The following is a 22,289-nucleotide window of genomic DNA, read 5'->3' on the forward strand; positions in this document are numbered from 1 at the left end:
CCTTCGCCCTCCCCGTTCTCGCTCCCACTCTCTCCAACCCAGGGCTCTCTGTATCTCTTTCTCCTTCTCCCTCCATCCATCTCTGCCTCCTTCTTCGGGAACTGTTCCTCCTCTTCCTACTCTCTCTCTCTCTCTCCCGCTACCATCCTGTCGCTCTCGATTTTCGCCCTCTTTCTCCCTTTCTCGCCCAACTCTCGGTCGTCCTCGTTCCGCTCGCATTCCAACGGTGGTCGGTTCCTCTCTCTGCCTATTCCTTCCCGCGCCACTATGCCATGTTCCGACTGCCTAACACCGACCCTTCACGTACGAACGACCGAACGACTACCCCGTTCTCTTCAACCGGCAGCGCACACGATCAACCATACTTCTATCTATCTCTCTCTCTTTCTCTCGTTTCTGTTCAAGAAACCGCGCTCTGGGGGTTGCACCTTTTGCCAAGGACTTTCCGGATCTCTCCCATCTCCAACCCCCACGGTCCACCCAACTCCTTGGAGTTCTCCACGGCCGAGAAAGTGCACCGGCCAATCCCGGGCACATGTTCGACACTTCCACTCATGCTATTCTTCTCGGATCAAGCTGGGGTGAGACGAGCGAGATGGGAGATCTCTTTATCATACTCGCGAGCAAGCGGGCTGCAGCGAGGAAAAGAGTGTTAGTCCTTTTTTTACTCTTTGACCGTTGGATTTCAACGTGCGGCGACGGTAAAAGTCGAGAAAGAAATTTCCATCGAGTGAAGCCAAGCACAAGTCATTTTCGCAGTTCATTCCGATGCAAGATGAAAAATTGATAGTTTATTTAACATTTTAATGTTACAACTGTTGTTTGCGCGATAATGAATGCCGAGCATTTCTAACATAGACTGAAGTTACACGTATTTAAAACATTTCTAATAAAATTACCATGATCAATAAAGATACAATTTTGAGCGAATTTGCCTCCTTAAATAATTATTTTATTAAAATAAATTATTTTATTAAAATAAAAATAGTTTTATGATGACTCTTCAAAAATAAATCAAATGTAAATAAATTACCTGCAAGTACCTTCTCGGTCATCAGTGTGTAAATATAATAGACGAAGGTCACCGATACCCGTGACATATCACCTACTTTGTTTTCGGACAATATTTCTTAAACGAAAGCTACAAGTAAAACTTTCAAAGTATAAACTAGAAAGTGTCTTGTATCAGATAATATAAAAGTTTTCATAATACTTTTTACACACTTTTTCAATAATTAATTGTTTCGTATTAATGAAATATAAACTAGAAAGTGTTTTGTATCAAATAATATAGAAGTTTTCATAATACTTTTTACAATTTTTCAATAATTATTTGTTTCGTATTAAATTATTATTTAAAATAAACAAAAATGAGCATCTGATAAAATGGATCCTAAAACTAATATAGTAGACATTTCTTTCATAGCAGTTATCTATACAAAATACCTACAAGTAAATGTACATAAAAATCTATTCACTTTCATATAAAACGTTTTTTATTTATTTATATACATATCTTGTACCGTTCTGCCAAACGCAAACACGCGACAGTTTCGTTTATTAAGGGTTATTTTCTATAAATATATGATTGCCTTCAGTTCCAAGGGCTACTTGACATAACGCGACACTATAAAGATTAAGCTTATGGTCTATCTTACAGACAGGTGTGTCGGTTTACTTACGCCGTGTGTATGTGTGAACCCTGATTTTATATTTTAAAAAATTAGGTTATGAAAAATGAAGAAAGAAGAAAATATAAACAAAATTGATTTAAGAAATTATTAACATGTAAAACAATGTAATATTATAAAAATTATAGCCACTATTATTCAAACTATGCAATTTGCAAAATAAAAATCGTAAAAATTTTATTTCTGCATTTATAGAGTTCGTTTTTAACTAATTTTGTACAGAAAAAAGTCACAAATATTTCACTCTCACTTTTAGAAACTGATAATTGAGCTACTCTTTTTCAATACCTGCTTAATTATCACTCTTCGTCACTCCTTAAAATTATATTTCATTCCAAGGATTTTAGAGAGTATAAATTTTGACTTCTTTAATTGGCTAAACGGATCGAGTTTTTACTTCTTTAATTAGCTAAACGGATCATGTTTTCATCAATATTAATAAAGTGCAACAGTTAGTTTCCGAGAAATAAGGGGATGTTTCTTTAAGAGATTTTCATGTCATTTTCTCTGTATTTGTGAGGCTATAAGATATAATTCGCAAACAATTGGAATCTATTTATTTACCAACGTAGTTAACTGCAAACATTTCGATTGTGGATCTGAGTCCTCTTCAGTACGAAAATCAAACAAAAAGTATAATGAAAATACAAGGGAGTACCGGATAACTATTTTATTATTTTTTTAGTATTGTACGTTTGCTAAAATAATTAATACCTATTTTGCTAGTTAATGTTTATTGTATATCGTATTGTCAGCAAAAAAAAAGGTATTATTTGAGGCAAACTGTTATTCCAAAATAACAATTACAATCCCGATACAACCGCGAGAGAAATTTCCACATCAGCGAAAATTGATTTACGCTCGATATATTGAAATTTCAACACGACTAGATTAATTTGCGAGCCTGCTTATAAATTCCTTTCATTACGATGAAAACTGTAGTCGCCTGGGATTACTGCATATTTGCAGAATGAATTTTGGTACGATCGCGTAATTGTATATTACCACTATTTGCAAGACACTTTTCATAGCTCTCACATTCGACAAATGGCGTCGACGCGAGTGACATTTCCATTTCCACTGCGAGCAACACGCATAAATTCGATACGCGCAACGAGTTCACGTGCCACACGAAGTTACGCCAATTTCCACCATGGCGCCCGCATCACGCCGGCCACAATTAACCGGCAATTAATTGTGCATGTAGATCCCCTTACTTTGAGGTATTGCGCGTCCCATAAGAGTGAGTGTCCTACCAGCAGAAGTACCGCGAAGTAGACGTCATTAGTCATCGACGGTGCTATCTCATGCCTCAAGTGTGTATTGCATATCCTAAGGGACCTAACATATCTATTTATCTCTGTATACCTATATATAATTTACATGATTGCCTCAGCGACGACACCAGCGAAATTGAAATATCCCGCCTTGTATCGCTTTAATAAATAGATTATGTCGCCAAGCTAATAAAGATAGTTACCCTTTAAATACACGTCTCGTTTATGGATGTACATCCTTTTGAAGTTTTCCCTCTATAGTGATCATATATAAAAATGTAAATTTAAAACTTCACTGATATATTCAAAATTTTCGTAAATTTACATTAAAAGCTATTTATTTATAAAATGGAATAATATTCGTTACAAAAATTTTATTTAAGTTAATGTTTACTGTGTTTGAAAAAATAGACTTTACCACTTTTAAAATAAATAACTCGTATCGGTACTGTTAACGAGATATAAAGTAACGTACAATGCAGGTAGATACCGTAACATTCCGTTTACAGGCAATAATATATATTTCATTGTAAACGTGAGGTAATTAAAATGATTCCTATCGATTCGACGACAGCCGTCCCTCTATTATTTATGCCTTTCCTTCCTCCTTTAATATCAGCCTCTTTACGCACTCTAGGATACTATCCGTATCGGGAGGATCTCCTTCTGAGCCCATCAAATTTCGCGCTGCCGCAAGCAAAAAAAGAAGCACGTAGAATTTAATTCTTGCCCCTTGGCTTGAACGTAGTCGCTCTTGAAAATTGGATTTTTTTAATGAAACCTCATTCGCCTGGAAGCAGCAGCTGAAGATTAAGTTTCCTGGTAGACAATATGAGATACTTGCCTTTAGCGGCTCTTAGAGAAGCGTACGTATCGCAATAAAGCATCATACGCGAAAAATCATGCTGCTATTATTTCGACACTCGTGAATTTAGAACACGTAATCAATAACGGTGTTTTTGAATAAATAAATTCTATTTCATCATAGTATTTGATATATTCAAAATTTTACATTGGTATTAATTTCATTGTTGCGATTATTAATTCTATAACATCGCGAATTTAGTCTATTTTATTAACAAAGCTGTCATATTATATTATATGCCACGACAAGAAAGCCGCACTGCCATACACATATAATTCCTTTTAGTCGAAATCATTTTAGTATTAACTGGCACTATCGAATATACGTCACGTGTAGTACAGATTATCTTAAAGTTAAAATTTTTAAACACACATTTTTATAAAGCAAATCCGTAATTATAAATATAATATTTTGACACTTGTGTTATAAATATTTTAAATACTGAAGAGAAGTGATAAATGCACAATTAAGAATAGATATGGAATATATGTATATTTTCGTTAATAGATACAAAATTTACATTTCTAAATATTAGAGTATTTACACATATTTGAATTCTTATTATTAATTAATCAGACTATACCGATGTGCATATATTGTTTAATAGAGAAACTAAATTTCGTAAGTCTTAATATTTGCATTTCTAGTCAATCTCTGAAGATAGAACTTCAATATTTTAAATACATAATTCAGTTTCACTAAAGCGATCATAAATTTGTATCTACAGTGTAATTCTACATCGAGTTATAATAGGTTTCTGTGATCTATTTAATTGGTAATAATGTATGAAATGATTGTGGCCGAGATTTTTCGTCTTTATAATCGCCACAATAGATCACCGATCTGCTGAATCATCAACGGTATTGGAGATGACCTTGAGTCTTCTACGCACACAAGTTTAAAATCACTACTGATCGGTCGACCGTAAAACTTCCGCTTATAACGATTCCCTGCTTTCGCTTTTACGATGCGACAGTACCGGATTATCGAGACGCTCTTGGACGCAGTAAAATCCGGTAATAATCGTAATTTACATCTGTTCCATAACTCGTGATTTATGGGACTTGAAATTTTCATAAGCCGCAAATAAGTATTGGCGCAAATACTTGGAGACCGACTGTCGCTCTCGCGTGTACTTTAAACTTGGCAATGCAAAACGAACATGTGTCCGGTGGACATATGTTTTCGAAAACCTGATCCTTCTCCTCTTGAACCACGATCATATTCATTGTAAAAATAGCAATTACAGTGTTTTATATTCCCAGGTATTTTTATTCAAATTCAAAAGAAATGAAAATAAATGTATTCAATATTATAATTTTAATATTTTAATGCATCATAATTAAATATGGATAATATTTAAAACATTTGTTGTAATTTCTAAAATTATATTGCATATTCATACGTCGATAAAAACAACATTTAAATTTGCGCTTTTTATCTTGTCACTGTAAACAAGTAAATATTATTACAAAAATTATTTATCGATATTAACTCTGAATTAAAATTTCATTTTATAATTGGTAACGTAACATTTTATAGTCGCAAATAAAATCCTCATTTTGCTCATCTGCATTAATTTACAAGTATCCTCCATATAGCCTGCATAGATACGCAACATGTCGTGAGCACTCTATCAATTCATTACGTTATATCCCGGAACGAATGAATTTCGCAAGTCCCGAGAGAGCTGTCATACTTGCCATCGATCATATTTGCGCACTAACCAACAGTGCCTAGTTTCGAATAAAAAAACTTGAGGACAGTAACGACTCGCACACTAATCATACAGTTATAACTCTCGATTGATAACTGAAACTTCAGAAACGACAGCATGTTCACGGTTCCGCACTTCAAGGGATACTTTTTGTACGCTTTCAACTCCCATTTTGAGCTGACCTTGCAACTGTCAGCCCTTTTTAGTTTTTTTTTTTTCTACCACGACGACACGAGTTAGATACGGGTTGCTCAGCAGGTAAAAATTACGACTTCAGTTTCCGAAAGTTGGAGAGCCCCATTTATGCCTACTTGCATCACGCAGCTCGACGATTTTTATTGGATTTCTGAAGAAAGGTCAGTATGTTTTTGGCTCGTATTAGTGAAGGAAGTTTGAATAGAATCATTGTTATACGCCACATAACGAAACCTTACTTTTCATAAGATGTCTCTAATGCGACATAATATCCTGCGGAGATATTCTATAACATACTTGACAAACATCAAATATAAGTTATTTATGTGATCAATCTTCTTTTATCGAAAATACTTTTTAAGTTATAAATACAATTGGAAAGGAAACTTATTTCGTGTGAATAAAGTTTCAAGAATATACAGTGACAGCAAAAAGTATTCGTACAAGGAAATTTTTAATAAAAAAAGTCTTATTTGTAGTAAATAAACATTAATTAACAATTTTATACAACGAATACATTCTTTTCTAATATAAACAACCGAGTTTTGCATGTATTTCTGATTTTAGAAGCTAAATTTCTCGACTGTATGAATACTTTTTGATCATCCAAACAATACAATTTTTAATTTTCGCATATTTTTCAGATGATATATTTTCTATTATTAATACACATCTTTTTGGTATATATAATTTTAAGAAACATATAGTTTATTTCATTCTTTATGAATAAATTGTTAATTATCCAGCAAGAAATAATCGTCAATTGACAAATAAACGTCGAATTGACGTCAAATTGATGCTGAAATCATCGTATCGATATTCATTCGACGTCAATTCGATGATTCATTTCTTGCTGGATAATTTTACTTTTTAAAAATAAAGTTTTTTAAAAAAATGTTTTCTCTGTCCGAATACTTTTTGCGCTCATTGTAAATAAGTAACAACATTTTGTTTTTCGTTTAATTTTAACTTGATTATGTTTTAACAGAATTTTAGGCTTAATTATCAAACCTCAATTTTTTTTTTAAATTTCGATTAAAAACATTAAGAATTTAAAGATTATTTTATATCCAATGAAGAGAAAAAAAGAATTTTGTATATAATTTATTACTTTATATTTATTATTAAATAATATATTAAATATTCCGCATACCGCATTATCGATAAGCGCTTAAATGAGAGTTAACTGCAGTAATTCTCGACATTATCCCTAAACGTAATTTGTTAAATCGTTAATTACATCTAACGAAGTAGAGGGAGGCTGGGCTTCGATTCGATTCATTCGAGTATACCGCAAGTGCAATGTCTATGCTGCTGCGGTTACATCGAGCTTAAGGATTATATTCGAAAATCGTTCTACAGCGTGTTGCAAAAGAGCATTATTACAAACTCTGACAAAATTTTCTGATAACTTTAAATCAATTTTTTTCAATAATTAAATTAAATTAAAATTATAACTATATACGTATATGAAAAAGTAATTATGAGAGAGATATAAATTATTTACAGTATTTTTTTAAAGATTCTAGTCGCATTGTTATCTAATCAATGATCAATTTAATTTGGAAAATTATTACTGTAATGTGTGATTGCATCGCAAGTTCGACAATAATCGGCACGAAGTTTATACAGGGTGTCCCAAAATAATCGCCAAATATTTCGTAAGCAGGTAGAGCGGACTAAACTGAGTTGAAAAGTCCTCTACCATTTCGCAATTTTTGCAATAGTTAACAAAATATTAATTACTAAAAATTGCCAAAAATTGGTCTTCAATAATTTTTTACTCAAATACAATCAAATATCAACTTTACAGAAAAACTGCTAGAGACAAAAATTATTTATTTTCTTCTCATAGAACTCTAAGAATTTTTTCAAAATTTTTTAATACCGTATTTTCTTATGTTGGAAATGCAGTACTAAACAGTTGATAGAAAATTTTGAAAAAATTCTTAGTGCTCTATGAGAAGAAAATAAACAATTTTTGTTTCTAGCAATTTTTTTTATAAAGTTGATAGTATTTGAGTAAAAAATTATTGAAGACCAATTTTCGGTAATTTTTAGTAATTAATATCTTGTTAATGCAAAAATTGCAAAATGGTAGAGGACTTTTCGACTCAGTTTAGTCCGTTCTACCTGCCCATGAAATATTTGAAGATTATTTTGGGACACCCTACATAACTGAAAGATATATTTAAAATTTATATAGGAATATATTATTAGACATCAATATCTAGTCGTATTTGGCGCTTTTTTACATATTTAGCAAATTATAAGTTGCACAAAGATGAAGTATCGTTTGTAAAAGATTGAAAAGAATTACAAAAATTATTCTCAAACATATATAGTTTAAAGATAGACATAATAAAAAAGAAACCACAGTTAACACAGAAAAAATTTAACAAAAACGGACACGTTTAGCTATGTATCGGTCCGAGAAAACCCTGTCCCTCTTTCTTGCTCGCCGGACTTTCATTTGGTCCTCTCGTCAACGTTCCCTTCGGGAAGAAGCAGAAATACAGGCCAACCCGTACCGGACGCGGGGCTGTGCACGTGGTCACTTTCCGGTTTCTCACCCCTAGCAGTAGACCCCGGTACGACTGGCGCCCATTAGAGCACTCGTATATTTTTACTCGACCAATATATCGTCACACCGGCGCATGTATTGCATTAGCACGGGAGATGCGTACCCCAGATAACGCCGGTCGAGCCGGTAACGATCCCCGATGCTAACAGGAGGTGTGAATTTTAGAGCCGAACGTTATATCGGTCACACGAACACCCTCTCGAACGTTACGTTTTGATTGAAGGTGTAAGTGATATCGCGATATCTTGTCAATCTCACCGGAAATTTTTTATCAAATACACATTTAAAAAATAATTAAGACGTTTCCATGATTCACATTAAATTTAATTTTCATTCTTTTAAGGTGATTCTTTAGTAAAGTGGCGAAAATTTGGGGTGCCTCACCGGGGTTTACCCAAAATTACAAATATCTGCATAATTTGGATAAATTATGTGTATATCTTAATGAAATAGTATGGAACATATGATAATAAATCAAGAGTTGCGTCTTTATCGAACGAATTCAATATGAGATTATATTAACTTTTCAAGGTTAAATTTATACTATACATATATGTTTATGTATATTGTAATGCAGGTAAAAATAGAGTTATATTGACGCATAAATAATTTATAATATAAGTTATGGCTGAATAATTTGTAAATATTGTCCTATGTCTGGGAAGGTTTTCATAACCTGAGTGAATAACTGCCAAATTTTTGTAAAATTCTGGAATATCATTCCAGTGATATTATGATAATTCGCATTTGTAGTTTGCATTATTTCGCAAATTATCTTCTTTATAACCTGAAAAAAATATGTTAAAGTTCCTTTAAAAAGTCTTTTGAACAATTATAATTTAACACGTTAAATATTGTGCTGATCACCTATGAACATTTGAACTTTCATTGCCGAACTAGTGTGATCGGCATTGATCGATATTATCAGATTAAAAAAATATATATAAAACTTGTATAAAATAATATTTACAACATTTAATAAAAATATAATTAATATTAATAAAGTAATTTCTAAAATAATAAATGTACTATACGTGAACATTTTGTATAATTCAACTATATTAAATAATATTTAAGTGAAATGTGGATTTAATAGTGAAAATTTTACTCCGACGTTGTCGAAAAGCAAGCAAGCAGGTTTAACGTATATATTTAATGTATTAATCAAAGTTTTGTATAAACATTTTTACGCATTAGAATGCAAGAGTATATTTTATTATGACGTTATCAAAAAGTTTTGTATTATTATATAAAAATATTTATAAATTATTATAAAAAGAATGTTTAAGAATTAAAGCAAATAAAAATTAATTGAAATACTTACATTAGTCAAGCATTCATAATTTGAACCACAATTAAAAATATCTTGAAGGTGCTTTGTTACAATTTCTTTCAGATTATCGATAAATTCTTTACTTTCAGCCGAATCAGTTTGTTCATTGAGGCTAGTATCCTCAATATTATTGCTCACATCAGGGTTGCTTGTTGAAAGTCCTGTTTGGCGTACTACAAATCCATCTGTTAACTATATGAAATTTCAAAAATTAGCAATATGCAATTTTAAAATACTGCCATTTTTTTATAAAATTAATTTTTTTAATAATACAATTAAGAATTAATTAGAGAGAGAGAGAGAGAGAGAGAGAGAGAGTGTGTGTGTGTGTGTGTGTGTGTGTGTGTGTTTGCGCGTGGTGTACACGGAGAGCATTTTTTCTTAGAATTTACTCTGAAAATATGACAATCGTGGAACAACATCGTGTATTTCGAAGAATTTTAATGCAAATCTCTCTTATTCATTAATACAAAACTACAATATAATATAAAATAATTTTGATCAATTTTACTGAAGAGTGCATGAAAATCTTTAAAATATTTTATTGTACCTTAACTACCATATTTTCAATACGTAAAATATGTAGTATATGCATAATTATTTTAAATATTCGAAAAACAGAAAAACACTTTTACTTGCACACACAATGTTATTTTATATATTTATATGTAAATTACAAAAAAATATCAAATAAAATTTTTTAAGTTTTTACAATTTTTGTTAAATATTAAATTTTTACAATCTAAATAACACACTGTTTTAGATTCAAAAATTAAAAACTTACGCAAACAACTGCAATGATGCAAGTTATGATTATAATTTTCGTCATTGTTGTCCTAACTTTTGCGTATTACTTTCTGAGACTTCTGAAATAACACTCCTTTTTTTCACCTAAAATTCGTGTTTATATAAGATATTTATTTCCAACTTGTAGAAGATATCGTTGCGAATTAACTTGTTAAACTGCTTACGTCAATAATGCGTCAACAATGCGATTACTCTAATTAGCCAAAGTAAAAAATAGTAATAACGAACAAAATGTATTACTTAAAAGAGAGTTTTATAATTTATTTTTATGATATATTACTATAAATCCATGTTCCATCTAATTTTATTTTTCTTATGATAATTTAGATATTTCTCATATATAAGCATGTAACTGGAATTGTTAAAATGATTCTTTTTCCTGTATAATAAATATATTATTTTTACTAACAATAAGTGATACGTTATGTATCTTTTTGTATTTTTATTGAAAGTTTCTTATTTCAACCTCGCAAAAAAAGTAACAGTAATTTTAACTTCCAAAATTACTACATAGAAACAAAAGATTAATATCAATGCAATTAATATCAAGTTAAAGAAAGATTTAATATCAACATCTGATGGTAAGTTATTAAATTTTATTATTCTTTTATTCCAACCTATCAAAAAAAATATATATAATAGTAACTTCCATTTTTCTTTAAAAATATTTTTATTGAAGGTCTTTTTATTTCAATTCAAGCAATAATACCTTCAATCACTCTTCAAAAATTATTACATTAAAATTATTATGTTCCTATTTTGACCAAGTATTACAAATTTTTAAATTAACTCTAGTGAGATGTATATGATTCATATTGTATGATTAGAATGATCCATATAAAAGATTTGATATCAACAATTGTGGTGTCAAGTAAAATTCTGTTAATGCAATGTTAATTTCTTACTGTACAGTAAAGGACATACAATATAATTTACTTATCTCTGGTAATGTATACATCATTTGTATAAAAGATTTGGTATGTACCATTTGTATGTAAGATTTGATATTATTGATAGTAATGGGATTTAATATCGACAACTGGCACCAAGTTCAATTCTGGTACATAGTCCGTTTTCACTCTTTTTCTTTTCATGTTGAGAAGATTAAAAAAAAAAGATAAATTGTTCAAGAAATTCAGCTAAGGCTGCATTCAGGAATCATTCATTAGACATAAAACATGAATAGAATATAGAGCGCGTTCCGAATTACACATAAAGCGCTTGATGGATCATCTGTCCTTGTTCATCGAACACTAAAGAAGGATAAAATGATATCTTATGCCACCGACGAGATACTATTAAGAACCTGGGCAAAGTTTCCATACAAAAAGGGTTTCGAGGGCCCGGAAATAATTGAAAAACGCTGATATTATTGACAATTGATATAAATTGATATAAATTTGTGATTATTAACATAAATATTTGGATATAATATATCATTAAATTGTTGATTTTTTATTATATAAATAAGAGCATACTCATATAACTATATCTTATACATTACTGCAAAATTACGATTTTTTTTCTCTACAGTCATTATCTCTATTGATAATCAAATTCAGACGATAACATTAAAATTATAATTATTATTACAGTAGTTTAATTGCTTTTATAAGTCCGAAAAACCTATTTGACGCGCAGTTCGAATGACTATAAATAGGATATATATGCATGTACATACATATATGGTATCTTTACATAATTCACATTAAATTATTTAAGCATTAATCCGCTTCGACTTTTTGAAAGGTAATTGAAGGTATTATTGCTTGGATTGAAATAAAAAGACCTTCAATAAAAATATTGTTAACGAAAAATGAAAGTTATTATTATATTTTTTTTGGGGGTAGGTTGGAATAAGAGAGAATAATAAAATTTAATAACTTCCCACCAGTTGTTGATATTAAATCTTTCTTTAACTTGATATTAGTTGCTGATATCATATCTTTTATTTTTATGTAGTAATTTTTGAAGTTAAAATTACTATTACTTTTTTTGCGAGGTTGAAATAAAAAAGAAAGCTTCGATCAGTATAAACATTTAATTTCTAGCTCGTATTAGATGTGTTCTTATAATTATTATCATTATTTTTCCCATAACAGTCCCTTTCCCTTTTTGCTCCCGTTTTTCTTTTTCGCTCAGCTTTTTTTTAGACATTGTCCCAGAATCCGGTCAAATATCCGGAAAATATCAGATATCCGACCGAATACATTCTTTTCGGACATCCGAAATAATTTTACGATTCGGTGTATCTTCTACTAAGAAATTTATAAGGCCTGATAATTTTGGCTATATTTCCAGTATCTATGAAGACTACAACAGGATTTTTCTCAATTTGATAAGCAATTTGACATTACTGACATTACCTGAGTTCTCAGCACAAAATCTACGTGGCACCAACGATATTCCAGAAACGTATGTTCACCTCACCGCACAACCGACGGGTTTTTATTTATTACGTCCTACCCTTCGCTTCCTCTTCACAGAGACCTTTAATTATTTGACCGATAATCGCCGATGTTTCACAGCGTCTGATATGACTAATTACACGTGACAAGGACGCTCGTATTTAAGGCATTTCATGTCAAACCTAGCGTCTTTAAAACATTACCATTTTAAATTTTTTTTTAATCTGTTGACGTATTCTACAGATAACAATATGAGACACGTGTAGTAATTTCACGAAAAACCATTTTAGATCTTTTTTCATGAAATGATTCACACTTGTAAGTTGCAGAAATTCATAAAAAATGTCGCTCATGCGAACATTCACGTTAATATATCATCAAAACCGTTAGTCATACAAAAAAATGCAACAGACCAATTTTAAAGATCTTAAATTGTTCTATGAATGAGTTATGTTTATTTTATTATTTTCAGTTGTTGATATCAAATCTTTTATATAAATAATAAAATATCACTAGGGTTAAGTAAATTAAAATTAATATTATTTATTTAATTTGGTAAGGGATTTATAACTTAGCACCAATTAACGAAATATAATAATGGACTCTCAAAATTCAAACAATAAAATTAACAAAGGGCAAGAGAGAGTAAATAATAACTGCGCGGTTAGAGGTGCGCTATAAAGTTTTTTAATAATTTTTTGTATTTAACGAGTATTATGTGATTAACATCAGAACGAACATGACTCTCTTTTATGTTACTTAAATAATTTTTCAATCTAACTTTGACATCGTGATTTTTAAATTTTTGTAATGGATTGACGATGCTTGGATTCGCTTATGATCGTTGTTGGAGATAGGGTTTCTGGCTGGCATACATTAATTATGCAAATTAATATCCATTTATTGAAAAATATCTCGTTGCAATTATTAACTCGAGTTCCACTATCTACTCCACTCAACTAAGCTGTTGGCATAACATTAGACTATGATTGAAGATGATTGTCTCTCACCACATTTCCACTGCGACTGCATTAATGGAGGTCGGAACTACGATTGTGCTAGACGCAGTTCGACAGATTTTATAGTGCGATAAGTGGTAATTTTTTATTGCTAAGGATAGCTCGAATAGTGAGCCGAAACGTACAAAATTAAAATTGAATTTGTGACACATTAATAGGTATTAGTTAGCATTGCGCAATATAATATCCAGCGCTGACTCCTAACACTCATTTGTATTTTGCCATAATTTTTCACAACATTCTTATTAGCGTGACAACGTGACCATGTCGACTCAACAGATAACTGTGTAATCATTACACAGTTATTTGTTGAGTCGACATATTCACGTTATCACGCTAATAATGTTGTGAAAAATTTACTCGACTATTGCATCAACTTCTTTGGAGCTTCCTTGTTCGATTGCATCTGATTATTGTCATTTTGGGCTATGACTAAGGCTGCACCCCTCCAACTGAATTCAGATGAGTGGCTTCACACGATTGCGGTCGGCCAGAGGAGTGTCAGGACGAATGTAACGTTCGTAAACTTACGTTGCTATTTTGTATCCGTGTGATTTAATTTGTGATTTGTATGTTTATTTGCAATGAATCTTACATATAGGTTGCGTTCAGCAGACTCAACAGTTGAGTGAGCGTTTGCTGTTATTGGTGTATTCTTTTAAATCATTCAATCAGATTTTAGAAGTCAGATTTAGAAGAATACATTAATAGTATAGTGTGTGCTTCTTTAACTGGTGAATCTGGTACCTAGATAATTTTCATTGTTTTATTAGCGCCGAGACACTACCGTGTCTCCAGATACGCAAGTTTATGCACGTAAATATCTTTCCAGAATAGCCGTTGACCTATTAATTTTTTTGTTACCATTAAAATCGTAATTTTTTAAATTATTATAATTTTGTTTTTTAGAAAAGTCAATGTAAGATTTGTGTGCAGTTAGTCAAAGAAGCATCTGCGAGCCTTATCCGTCACTAAGTTATACGTGAAAGGTTACATCTTCAACATTTTTTTTCTCTCTTATATTTCATCGTTGATCTACCGTAGAATTTTGCACACATCAATTTCGGTATTTCAACTTCATTATATAATAAAATTAGACATTTTTATGGTAATTCAATTTATTAAAGTACCACCTTAATAAAAATATATTTTTTACTTTGTAATTTTTGCCTTTGAGATCAATTATAAGACAAAAAATATATTTCCTATCGTATTACTATTGAAAATAATGTAAGAAAATATTTTATTCTTCGTTCGGAATTGATATCGATACTTAATATATTAGAGAGTGATTTATCCCGAATGAGCACTCAAGCAGTAAATTTTTAATTACTTCGTAACGACCAAAATGCGCAGAAATGGCATTATCCAGATGTGAAAACTCTAGTGGAGAAAGTCTGAAAAGTTTCATCGATAGTATTTGTGGGATACAGTTCGCAAGCTTCTAAGTCCGCTACGAGATCGGCGGAGAATCGTCGTTCTATAATTCCATTAGTTGCGCGAGCCGGTCGTTCCCACGTTCGTCGAATCGTTCGGTCGGCCGACGACGAGGAACGAGAATCGTTCGAAAAGTTTGCCGATCATGACCAGTTAGTGTGATTAGTGCCCGTGAAGTACTCAAGCTCGCTTGTAGCTCAGTGTAATGCCTTGTGAATTCTCATACGAGTTCACAGCTAACGTGTCTAAAAAAAAAACTCAAAAGTTACTACAAAAATTGTTATCTCTCTTTCTGTATCTTTCTGAAACCATCTTCATTTGAACGAAATTAAAAATTATGATATTTATAGTGGATAGAAAGAAATAATAGTTATCCAAATTTATACATTTAAAAATAGATTTATTTAAATTAGACCAAAAGTCCAGTATTAAATAAATTGTTCACAATGAGACTACTTACTAAATTAAACAAAATTTTATACAAGTTTGTATTTTTCAGACAGATGTTAAAATTTAGGAATATTACTAAAAAATCATTTTTTTAAATATTTTAAATCAGAGTAATTGAATTATCGATTTATATGTAATAATATATTGCTATCAATTTTATTATATCCGTATCGTTCAAACTTTTACTTATAAATTCCTCATTTTTCTTGTAATAATTGAGTGAAAACCTAGACGACTTTAGTTCATTATAACGCACGATTTATGTAAGTTTTCTTTCATGATCACGTGCCATGTGTCAATATTTGAACGAGAATCGATTTAATAGATGTCGAATATCAAATCTCCATTGAATATTAATCCCATCTATTCTACACGCTCAATCTCAAATATCGATTCATTAGAGCGTAATTCGATAAACGACGAACCAAACGTAATTTCCAAATATCAATGTCATCCGAAAATTTAATTATCTGAAGATAACAAGGTACAAATCATTAAATCGAAAGAGTCTCGAAATCAGTCTAGATTCAAACATTTTGCTTAACATGAAGCTTTTATAACAAAGCTATACCAGAAAAAAGGAAGTGGATTTCTATTTAATTAACTTCAATTTCATTCAATGCAATTCACATTAACGCTAATACTATCTCGCCACCATAAATTTCAAGTAAAAATTAAATAGTAAATTTTTTAAATAACATATTATATCTTCAGAAATACTTTGCGACTCTAAACTTCACAGAAGAAACGAGAAAATATATTCGAATATAAACGTGGATGAAACTTGAAAATTTACTACTTTTAAAGCAGTATCGCAGAAATTTCTAACAGTTTACAGTGCAAGAAGAAATGATGAGTAACGTTAAAATGTCTAAATCACTAGAAGGTGAGTTCAGGGATTGTTCTTATATACGACGTGATTGTGCAAACAAGTGCGTTGTAAACTCCTAAATATAATATCCAAAATTGTAGTTGAATAAGAAACTTTAATATTTTGTGAAATGTATCAGTTTTATATCAGTTTTATATCAAAACTGTCAACGGTCTCATTTCTTCTCTCTGTGATATTTTCGATATTTTACCCATTTAATAACAGTATAGAATATAAACAGCTTGATAAAGAAACAAGTTTAAAAGGGCAAAGTAGAAATGATAGAAACCGCTTTTGCTTGTATGTAATAATAATAATAATAATTAAATAGGTAACATTATTTAATATAAAGCTCTCTCTCTCTCTCTCTCTCTCTCTCTCTCTTTCAAAATATTCTCGATCCTAATTGATTAAAACCAAAATTGATTTTCCCTCATTTCTCTGATGAAGAAATTCTCCATAAAGGCTTTATTCGTTTGCTCTACGCAAACGTGTCTGCTGTCCAGTTGGCATGCAAAAACTGTCACGAGATACTCACAAGTGGACTGATACTTTTATGGAGCATATCGCGTGGAGCGCATATCCCCCCGAAGCCGTTGGAAAACGGTTGTCCTATGGCGGAAATGTTTATCCCACGTACTCGCGAGATTTGGAACGCTGCCACTTGCTCTACATACGTGAACTGCAGCGCCAAGCAAGCAGCCCCGCTCGCATTTCGCAGCGCACCGTCGCGATTTACACCCAGATTACATTACACGATCTCGAACAAGCCCGAATATTGTATTTTACGCTCCCGCGTCTTCCGCTCCAGTGGTTTCTCGAGCGCGAGAGAGTGCAATGGAACGTAAGAATAAGGTGCATATTTCGTTGAAAAATTTGTACTGGTATTTCAGTGGATGAATCTGAATCTCTTGTATCACGTAGAAAAGAATGATGTGTGGAGAAACGGTGAGAGTAAGTAAACAGAAACAAATATTTCTTATATAGATAGCTGCGTAACTCATTTCACAAATTTACGTATGGCGCATATTCTTCGTATGACGAAATATTCAATCGGGTGGAAATTACTGCAGCAGTTTGGTTTTTATTAAAAATGTATATTAAAAAATTTTTTTAAAGTGCTAGAAATTTTTAATATAAGTATATACATCAGAGATACAAATAACTTTTTTCTCATCTTCATTTAAGAGTCAGATGAAAGCGTAGATGGAACGAATAGAATTATTATTATTATTATATCGTGCAATAATTAATTTATCTTTCTTCTTCAGTATTGCATTGTTACGGTATGGACTGCATAATACAAAAATAGCAGTTAATATCGACTTCAACTAGCTCTCTTTAAATAATAATTGAAGAAATATGTCCTCGAGAGTTGCATTCTCAGAAAATGCATTGATTATGTAAGACAGTGAAGTTATTATATTATACGACAGTAGTTCAAGCGTAACATAGTTTCCCATGTACAAATCACAAGAGTTATATACCATGCATCAACCATAGTTAAGCTTGTTAAGCTATTAATAGATCTGTTCGCGTTGCTTGCACTTTTTACCCTCACCATCTTGGCTTTCTTTCTCTTCAACGCCGGAATATATATTTATTTCGTTTTAAGTTCAACAATTTTGGAGATTTAAAGCAATGCGTACAAACCTACTGTTTAACTCTTCACAAGCATCGATACGTCGCAATTAATACTAAAGATAAAATGTAGTGTGAAAAAGCAAGGCAAATATATATCGATACATCGACAGTATCATCGGTGCACCTGCCTACAGTTCGGTGTTGTACATTCGTATTTTCTCAGTGGCTGCGAGATACATCCCCAGGTATATCCTAAGAATGATTTAAGTCTACAAGAAGAATACTTGGAGCGTTTACTTTAATTTACAGCGTTCCTTTCGATTTCGAGATAAAACGGGGCCGATACCTTCCCCCTTTTTTTTCTCCATTTCATCAAAGCTCGCAGCGCTGGCGAGAGAAGCGTTAATCGGAGGTAGAAAATTTCCAATAAAGAGTCACGTTTACCGAATAGCCGAACAATTTCGTCGCGGTGCAGGAAACAGTAATGAGAAGCCTGTCAGTCGTAAAACAGAACGCGATAGAAAAAAAATAAAAATGCAAGACCAATATTTGTATATGCTCGGATGCGTCGATGCTTGGAATTATTAAAAGCACAATTCAACCATCTTTTAACACGCAGCTACCGAATGAGTATTTTTTTTCAGAATCAATTGAAAAATCAGATCGAAGTTAACCATATCGATTATCGCGTAACTGTTAAAGCAACGTGTATTGCATTTCATTTCTTCTACTTTACAATGGATACATTTTACAACAGACGTACAAAAATAATTGCATAAATTGTGTTTCTGTTTCATAAAATCAATAATTACTTTTGAGGATTACGTGTCTATTATCCATAGTACATCGCATTGTAAACAATATTTATATCTTTCTTTTTTTAAAGAAAAAAATCATATTTATTTTCTTTTTTCTTAATAAAAATGCTTTTATACTTTTTTATTTACTTACGATATATTATTCAGACAGCACACAATATTTATAAAATATTTATAAAATATTTATAAATATTTATAAAGCTTATTTTAAATATCTTGTAAATATTTTTGTAGTTTTAGATTGCGTAGATCATAAACATTTATTATAAATATCATGAAATTTTTGTTGTAAATCTTGTAGTAAATGCTATGGAAATATTTAATAAGACATTACAATTCAAATAAAAAATACTTACTAGAAATATTTATTTATATTTATCATAAATATTACATTAAATATTTAGTCTATCTTTTAATAATATTTTGAATAAAGCTTCATATAAAACATGTATATATGAAATCTTTATATAACATTTCAAAAAATGAATAACAATAAATATTTATAAATAATAAATGAATGATTATAAATATTTGGTGCTATCTGGGTACGATATTACTTATATTGCTTCGTTTCATATTGTTCTTCTAACTTCTTTAATTATGCATATGTTAGCGCGTTTAACCTAAAAAATATAAGCAAACCAAATATTCAGCAATTGATTGCGTTGCTACTGGATATACGTTTCAAGCAGACTATGTTAAATTGCCAACGATACGAAACCGTTTAATTAATGCTTACGCTGCAGATTATTTACCGCAATTAAAATCGTTAAATGTATTCTGCAAATTCATCCGTTTAACATTAAACATACAATAACAGCCCGCTACATATCAATTACATATGTACTACCTATCTATTCAATACAGTAATGCGCTAAAATTAGAATAGGTATAGTCACATCAAGTAATTATAACAATAATAGTCTCAGGGATGTTTGTAAAAATTCAAAATAAATGTCGAACTCTCTACATGAAGATTTAACAATGTTGTTGGACTGTGAATGAACATAATCGATACTCACAATCACGTCCATTATCGATCAGCTCTCAGTAACGATGCGCCGTACTTTATAGAGGGATCGATACGTCTATCGTGCTTTATGGAATGGCGATGCTCGTAAACGAAGGGATTAAAGGCGTAACCTCGAAGCAATGTCCCGGATACACGAGCGAAGTCAATAAATTTCTAATTTCCTACCAGTGCCACCCCGTATACCTATCATGAGCCGCAGTAAGCTTATGAATGGAGGGGAGATTAATATAAAAATCGGGGTCCCCCTTTCACAGTACTGTATATCAGTGTATTATCCGCGATATGCGACGTCGTTTTACACTTTATAACACGACGTGATATTGTTTCTCGCGATATCGCGGCTGTTTTTCCGCCGCAGTTTTCGCGGTCGGCAGCCAGATGAAAAATTCAGCAAAATCGCGGAATACAGTGCGACAATTGCTCAGTTTTCGTATATAAGCACCTCAATATATGAAAACATAATAGAAAGTTTTTGTAGCTTTTTCATGCAAAAATAAGTATTAACACAATAAGCGATAATATTTTAAACATTGCTTAATAAAAAAGTTGATTTTTATTTTATATAAAATATGATTAGGAAATAAGATATTAATAACAAATTATGTACATAAATTTGAACGTGTAATTTAAAACAAGCTCTGAATTTCCATTAATTATTTTACTCAATTGAATAAAAATTATCGTGTAAAAACGTATGAAATTAAAAAAGTACTAACTCATTTTCAGAATTATTATAACGGAATTGATAACAATTTCTTTCTCCATTTTCTTTGAAAAATATACAGATGTATATTGCGCCCTTTATAACTAAATAAGCTTTAATCTATGCCATAGATCGATTAATAAGATTTTAACCTATTTTATTTACAAATAATTAAAAAATTATCAATTTCAAATAAAATGCCGTTTTGTTTTATATAAAAATGCCTTTTATATAAAAATCAGCGAGTTATATTTCGTAAAATTGGCTTGCGCATCGCAAATCGGACTCTTTCATAGCGAATGGTTAAGCAAATAGCGATAATATATTCTACATTTTATGATTTTCCTAGTTAAGCTTAATATAACGAATAGGTGAACGATTTAAAGTTCCATTTAATGTGGAAATGCCAAAAATTTGCCGATAGAATTTTAAGTTACGGTGTAACACTCCACAAACGCAATGATTTTTTTTAGGAAAATATTCATATCAAAAAAGAGCGATTTTTATGGTGAGTATATAATATCTAGTGCGCAAAAATTATTTATCTCGAGTTCAAAATGTTTAAATTCTACCATTAAACATTAATTATATTGCAAGATATCGCCTAAAATGATTAATTTTGAAATTGTTTATTGGCGATTGTTTTCGATTAATTATTTACCATAAATATTTAAGCGATAATATCGTATCCATAAAATTTCCATGAATGCAAGACCGAATAAATCCAATCTATCAACAAGCAGCGGGCATATTGATTATTAACTGTAACTGTTGTGCCAACTGGATTCGAATAAATATACATATATACATATATTTTATAATTCGTATGTAAAAATATCTACATTCAAGGAAAGTGCTTGATTTTTTTGTTATTGTAAACTACGATTATATTCACAATTTGTAAAAATTGGATTAATTTCCAACAGTACGAAACCTTTTTTATCTCTCAAAGGTCTAATTGCTTTAAGCTTATATTCCAAACTGCAACAAGATCAGTTGCAGACAGTCTTGCTTCTATCATGATAACCGCATATCGATTCTTTAACAATTACTTCATATAGTTTCCCGTTGCAATCAATTGCAACAGGGCAACGGCCTTCATCCATATTAATGCAGAAGCCACGATGCACGACCGATAATTGATTTTTCGGGTAATCGGCCAACCACATTCTTCCGTGTATCCGATAACATATAATCCACATAAAAACAGGGTCGATACGAATGTTTTATATAAAGATATTATATTGGATTTCTTTCCCGATTACTCATTGCACGGAATGCATTTGCGTTTTATCGACTATACGAATAAATAATCCAATACTAACATACTGAAAAATTTCAGCGAATATATAAAAAAAAATCGGAAAGTATAAATTCACGTTTACTATAACACGAAAAATAAGTGTACCTTATCCGATCAATATATAATACACTGTTAAATTTATAGTCAAATTTAATCTAATGCGAGTCGTCACTGCTTCTACTAAATATAATATT

At 31.1% G+C, this 22,289-nt stretch overlaps 1 protein-coding gene across 1 annotated transcript; it reads right to left on the minus strand.

Moving 5' to 3' along the window:
• Nucleotides 1-8,696: 8,696 nt before the first annotated feature.
• LOC108761529 (uncharacterized) lies at nucleotides 8,697-12,888 on the minus strand. Its single transcript, XM_018508132.1, has 4 exons — nucleotides 12,836-12,888; nucleotides 10,447-10,553; nucleotides 9,654-9,854; nucleotides 8,697-9,116 (listed from the first exon to the last, which is right to left on the minus strand). The coding sequence occupies exons 2-4, from the start codon at nucleotides 10,489-10,491 to the stop codon at nucleotides 8,952-8,954; spliced, it is 411 nt and encodes a 136-aa protein (XP_018363634.1). The 5' UTR covers nucleotides 10,492-10,553; nucleotides 12,836-12,888; the 3' UTR covers nucleotides 8,697-8,951.
• Between the last annotated feature and the right edge of the window lie 9,401 nt (nucleotides 12,889-22,289).

This window comes from Trachymyrmex cornetzi, unplaced genomic scaffold (genome assembly GCF_001594075.2).
Source record: "Trachymyrmex cornetzi isolate Tcor2-1 unplaced genomic scaffold, Tcor1.1 scaffold25, whole genome shotgun sequence".
Lineage (NCBI taxonomy): Eukaryota > Metazoa > Arthropoda > Insecta > Hymenoptera > Formicidae > Trachymyrmex > Trachymyrmex cornetzi.

Coding starts and splice junctions, on each gene's coding strand:
- LOC108761529 (XM_018508132.1), bottom strand. CDS start 10,491: ATGACGAAAATTATAATCATAACTTGCATCATTGCAGTTGTTTGC. Junction 9,855..10,446: donor GCATCATTGCAGTTGTTTGC/GTAAGTTTTTAA, acceptor AATTTCATATAG/TTAACAGATGGATTTGTAGT. Junction 9,117..9,653: donor ATTATGAATGCTTGACTAAT/GTAAGTATTTCA, acceptor TATTTTTTTCAG/GTTATAAAGAAGATAATTTG.